The following is a 5573-nucleotide window of genomic DNA, read 5'->3' on the forward strand; positions in this document are numbered from 1 at the left end:
GGTGGCAAGCACCGACTGCCCGCAGGCGCCGGCGGCAGTGTTGGCGGTGGCCAACCTACGTGTCGCCGATGCTGTAAGGTGTACAGCAATGTGCATCACCTAGAGAAATCCCAGCGATGCGTGTAAACGCTTGGCAAAAAAATCCCTTTTCGAAAGGGGGAAGTGTAAGGGATGTGGCAGCCGCGATTTCCGAAGCAGCCACAGTCTAGGGCTAAAAGCAGCGGTCGTCTTCCACTGAAAAGCTGGTGGCAGCATTTCTTTCTCCCGCTCCTCGGGCGTCTCCGCTGGCGCGTTCGACGCGGCTGCTCCGAGGCCAGGGCCGTGGGCAGAAGCTGGGCGGGGCTGTCTGCAGCCAGGCGGACAAAGTTCTGGGTCGCTCCGCTGCGGACGCTCCTTCTGCGCCTGCCTCAAGGACGCTCGTGCTCGCGAAGAACTGTTGCACCCGTGGGCGTTGGTCCGACAAACGATACCGGCTTCACCCGAGCGGCCTGGGCTGCCGCAGTCTTCGGGATTTTTGTCCCTGTGCCTCGGGCGCGGTCGCTCAGCTCAGCCGACGCTACGGCACACCTCTGGCCGCTTCCGCTGTCACGTGAGAGCAGTCCGGGGCGGGACTCCCCGAGGCCCCGCCCCCAGCTTCTACACCGCTCCAGGACCCGTCCGCCGCGTTGATGCCTTCCCCGGACCGGAAGTGGCGGTGCGGCACTTCCGGGTGGAAGATGGCGGCCGCGGCGGGCCGGAAGCCAGTGCGGCAGGAGGAGCTGCGGCGGCTCATGCGGGAGAAGCAGCGTGCGGGCGCGGGCAAGAAGCGCGTCGAGTCGCCCTTCGCTAAATATCCTGCTCTGGCCGCGCCCGCGAGTCGCTGGCCTGGGTTGCAGGGGTGGGGCCAGCGGGTCCTCCGCCGCCCCGGGCTGGCGCGCTCCGCGTTGGGTGGGGGGCTCTGTCCCGCCCCGGGCCGTCCCGGCGGGTGGTGGTGACGGGGCCGCGGTTGCTCGTTGGCTATGCTGTTGTGACGTCACAAGTGTGGGGGCTCTGGGGCTCCGCTGGGCCTGCAGCGCTGGCCTGGCCCGGGATACCTCATGCACCCTTAAGTGCCTCAGGTTGGGGGGGGTTGCCCTTAGAGTCCCCCCTTTTCCTCTTGAGTTTCACGTTGCCCTTGGAGAATGTGCATTGTACAGCCACTCGCCCCTCAGGTGACATGGGCAGCCTCGTGCATGGCACGCGCAGGTCCAGAGGCAACCAGCAGCATGTCTGGAGATGGGACAGGGAGCAGAAAGCAGCTGGTCAGGTAGAGGAAGGCATGAGAGCTGTGCTTCGGGAGGGCAGGGGTTTAATTTGTGGCACGTCTGCCTTGCGGAGCAAGTTTGGCTTGGCCTCTTGCTGTGTTCAAGCATCTGTGTCGTTCAGAGCTTCGTCATTGCAGTGTTTCTTTAACTAGAAACTCCACATACAACCGCTTAGGGCACCTAAGCTGCACTCTGTGCAACATGCAGATCAAGAATGAGCTGTTGTGGCAAACGCACGTGCTTGGAAAACAGCACAAAGAGGTGAGACTTGCAAATCCGTGTTTTTTCTCAAGAGTGATTTATGGCTTCTGCTTTAGTAAATAGCATAACACGTAGCTTAGGTAGCAGGCAGGGTGAGGAGGCCTTGTCACATGGGCTTTATGGGCAGTGGGGGCTCCTAGCCAAGTCTTCAAGTAATTAATTATTGTTACTAATTATTCATTTTATTGTGAATTTTGAAATAGCTAATTATCACTTAATTTGCATATGGGATCCAGTTATTTGTTGCTACAAAAGTCTGTTTGTATCTTCAATGTTTGTCTTTAAATAGTAATGATCTGTTGAGTAACTAACTGTAAAGTTAAACTTTCAAGCAGTAAGCATTTGATTGTATAAGTAGTCTTTTCAGGGTGCATCCATGTTAGGAAAAAGGATGCATTCTTTTTAACCGTATGTTAAAGATGATTTATTATGTTTTTCTTAGTCTTAGCTAACCATATGTTAGCTAAAACTAAAATTTTATCACATATTAGTTACCATGTGTTAACTAGTGAAGTGTATTTATGTTGATGTATTGGCTTGTGAAGATAAAACCTTAGTTAAACTGGTTTTATGCTAGTGGAGCGCTAATAACATGGCTTGAGATTCTGAGATTCATTGTGTACGTCAGGTGTCATGAATAAAGCTGAATGGAAGTCATTCCATATTAAAGTTAATCTCTCACTGAAATACCATAATACTATTTGGTCTCGTGGGGCTGAAGTATGTTGGTCCTGGGTAGTCATGATTCAGTGCATTTCACTGAGCTGCCACTATGTTTTTTTAAATGTGTGAATATACATCTTTATAAGCTAGACCTATAATTTGACTCCTATTGTTTTTAATTTATTTTTACTCTGATGCAATTAGCACCTTGAAGTTCTGAAATTTGAGTCAGATATGTATGCTCTGACGTCTCCAAACCAATGGTGGATGCCAGGAAGGCTTATGAGTAGGAGATGCATCAGTCCAGATCAGGGTTGGACAGAGTTCAGCCCACGGGTTGGATTGGGCCTGCTGTGGACTCCATTTCCCAGTAAGCAACTCCAGTGGACCCAACCCTGCTGCCCAGGCCCTGGCAGGGTGGCTGGGATGGGGTTGAAGGCAGAGCCGGGGAGACCTTGGGATCTTGAGAAGGCCAGGGCAGAGCTGTGATCTGCACATGTGCTCCTGCAGTGTGTGTGAGTTTGGCAGGCAGGGGGGTGCAGGGAGCTGATCGCAGTTTGCCCCAGCTCCATGCTGGCACTGCTGCAAGATCCTGACCCTGGAGCAGCTCTGCGCCCTGCTCGTGCTGCTTCTGGCTGGTCTCCCTGGAGGTCCTAAGAGTGTCAGGGCTGTAGATATTGACCAGATTCAGGACAAGCCCCTGTATTTGGACTTGCAGATAAAGACCTGGCCTGGCACCACCTCAGCTGCCTGAAAAATCTTTGGCTGCAGGTGTGGAGAGAACAGGGTGGCAATCCTCCATCACATGGAGACATGCAAGGTGTTTGAAATAGACCCTGTTCCCCTACTCTAGCTGCCAGCTGGCTTCAGCAGCTGGAGTCATGTGGGTCTCCTGCAGGAACAGCACAGGGTATTCCTTTTACCAAGGGTGGGAGAGTACTGTGGAGAGCCATCCTGATGGTCATGATGATGAGGGACCTCATCTGTGGGGGATGTTTGTAGGCATAACTAGGCTTTCATGGATGGGCAACACAAGTTGTAGGGCCCTGCAGCAATACTGCTGTGAACTCATAGACGTAGAGGGCATCATGGGAGCTGCAGGCTTGCTGATAGTTTTTTGTCATTGTCTTACTTGGGCTCCTTGCTCTCCCCAACCAGAACCTTCGTAGTAGACTGGATCAGGCTGCACCAGAGCTGGCATGCAGGCTAGGTCTCGTGGAGCACCACACACAGCGCATGTCTTGTACCACGTGCCATGTGCGCAGCCAGTATAGCCCTATGTACCACATGCAGCATGTGTTGGCCCCTCTCTGGGGCTTGCTCTGCACATGGTGCACAGGGGGCATACCACATGGGTCACGCAGCTGGACTGGCCCTGCATACTGGCTCTGGGACTAGTTCAGATTAGGCCTCAGGCTGTCCATGTTCAGTCCCCATGCAACACATACCCCATGCCAACTCCCTGTGCTGCCTGCAGTGCCCATGGCACCAGCTCCAGCCAACATGTCAGACCAGTTCCACATGCTCCAGGACCAGTGGGCCAGAACATAGGGTTCCACAGGCCATGCATTTGACACCTGAACTAAATGCCTCTAACATTAAAACTTTGAGAGAGAGCAGTTCTTGAGGAGAAAGTTTTGAATTTTTTTATTTGCTGCTTTAAACTTTTTTACAGAAACTTGTAGCCTTAAAAGATGGTAAACAGGTAATACCTGACCCTGCTGCTGGCACATCATCTCACCCTGCCAAAAGAAAAGTTCCTGACACAGAAAATCAAGAAGTAAAGAGAACGAAAGGTAAAGCAAAGTGTTATTAGTGTGTTCTGTTGCTGAACTTAAAATATGTACCTTTTCAATTTCTTTAATGCAATAGAGAGAAGGCAGGCACTTGAATTGCTTCTACTGGCATTAATTGCATTCATAGATAGTGAAATTGAGATGTTGTTTATGAAAATTGTCTATGGAAACAAATGTGCTTTGGAATTTGTCAACCTCAAAGTACTATTTCTATGTTGTCAAAATACTACTTGCATTTATTTCCCACCGATTCATCACGACCTGTCATCTTAACCTTCTTTAACTGTGAGGAATGAATAAGGTCAGGGTCATGCAAGCAGCATTGACTAGATGTGGGGTCAGGACTCTGCATGCAATGGTTTGTGGAATATGTATAGTAGTGCTGTGCTGGCACAGCTTTCAGCATATTATTGTAGAGCAAGGTGTTTTTGCATAACTTTATATAGGAAGAAAATGATAACAATAGTGATTTTTGATGGTTGGAATATGTTCTATATAGTAAAAGGTCAGTAGCAAAGTGATTTTATAAGTTTGTTACAATGGAGCATTTTTAAGATCGTGCTAAGAAGTTATTAATGAATTTGTCTAACTTGAGAATGACAGAGTCTGGAGAAGAATGGAGTTTAATTGCCACCCTTCAACAAAACAACAATAACAACCCCTCATTCTACATTATTTAGTTTTGTGCATAATTGTTATTAATAGTAAGAAAAATAAGAATGAGCATCTAACTTGCAGCAGTTCAGAAGTCATGACAGCAACCCCCAACATTATATAATGTACATTCTCTTTGGTTTTTTTCCTTGACCAGTAATAAGTGATTCTTGATTTACTTTTTCAGGTTCAAATGACCAGACACAGACTTCTACAGCTGTGTAAGTTTATTTTTTTTCATATGTGATTTATTGGTATTTTTTGTAGGCCTCTGTTTTATCCTGTGTTCCCCATCGTATCTCTGTACTTAGGCTACCAGCTTTTGGTTGATTTTTTTTTTTTAAACATAACTATAATGAATTTCTTTAATACATTAACTGTGGATAAAATATATGCAAGTTACTTTGAGTGTGGTGTGTGGCTAAATCTACACGGTATCAAGGAAAATGAGAGTTCAGTCTTTTCTGTGGTGTTCCCTGTGTAGGATGTCTTTTTTTTGACAATTTAGTATTACATAGTCTAATCCAGAAATATGAGCTGACCTCACCATTCCTGGTGAACCTCAGAAGAAAGCCATAATTTTGTGTAGATTTTTAATTGTTCAGTGTCTTCTGTTATGTAGATAATAGTGTACACCAAGTACCGTATTTATTCAAATATAAGATTAACCCCAATATAAGACAACCCCCCAATAATTGCAATAATTTAATTCTGTATATGGAAAATTTATACATTTGTTATAATTTTCCAGGTATAGAATCTAATTATTGGAGATTTTCCCCTTCTCACTGCTACAGCAGGGAAAATAAGGTTGGGGGGGGGTCAGGTGGCTCCCTTGCCCTCTGCAGCCCTCCCCTTCCCTCCCCCCCTCCATTACTGTCATATCGTTCTCTTTGAGCATATGGAAGCAGGGGGA

General features: G+C 48.0%; 1 protein-coding gene across 4 annotated transcripts in view; it reads left to right on the forward strand.

The window, feature by feature from the left end:
• The first annotated feature begins 684 nt into the window (after window positions 1-684).
• ZNF830 (zinc finger protein 830) overlaps window positions 685-5573 on the forward strand; it is a 159113-nt gene continuing 154224 nt past the window's right edge. For 3 of the 4 annotated variants that reach the window (XM_019509225.1, XM_019509227.1, XM_019509224.1), the window contains exons 1-4: window positions 685-829; window positions 1445-1544; window positions 3883-4003; window positions 4845-4878. In XM_019509225.1, the coding sequence (XP_019364770.1) occupies window positions 717-829; window positions 1445-1544; window positions 3883-4003; window positions 4845-4878 (368 nt within the window). In that variant the 5' untranslated portion in view covers window positions 685-716. The remainder of the gene's footprint in view (window positions 830-1444; window positions 1545-3882; window positions 4004-4844; window positions 4879-5573) is intronic. The other variant, XM_019509226.1, reaches the window with a different exon arrangement.

Source organism: Gavialis gangeticus, unplaced genomic scaffold (assembly GCF_001723915.1).
Source record: "Gavialis gangeticus isolate Ggan-Ray unplaced genomic scaffold, GavGan_comp1, whole genome shotgun sequence".
Lineage (NCBI taxonomy): Eukaryota > Metazoa > Chordata > Crocodylia > Gavialidae > Gavialis > Gavialis gangeticus.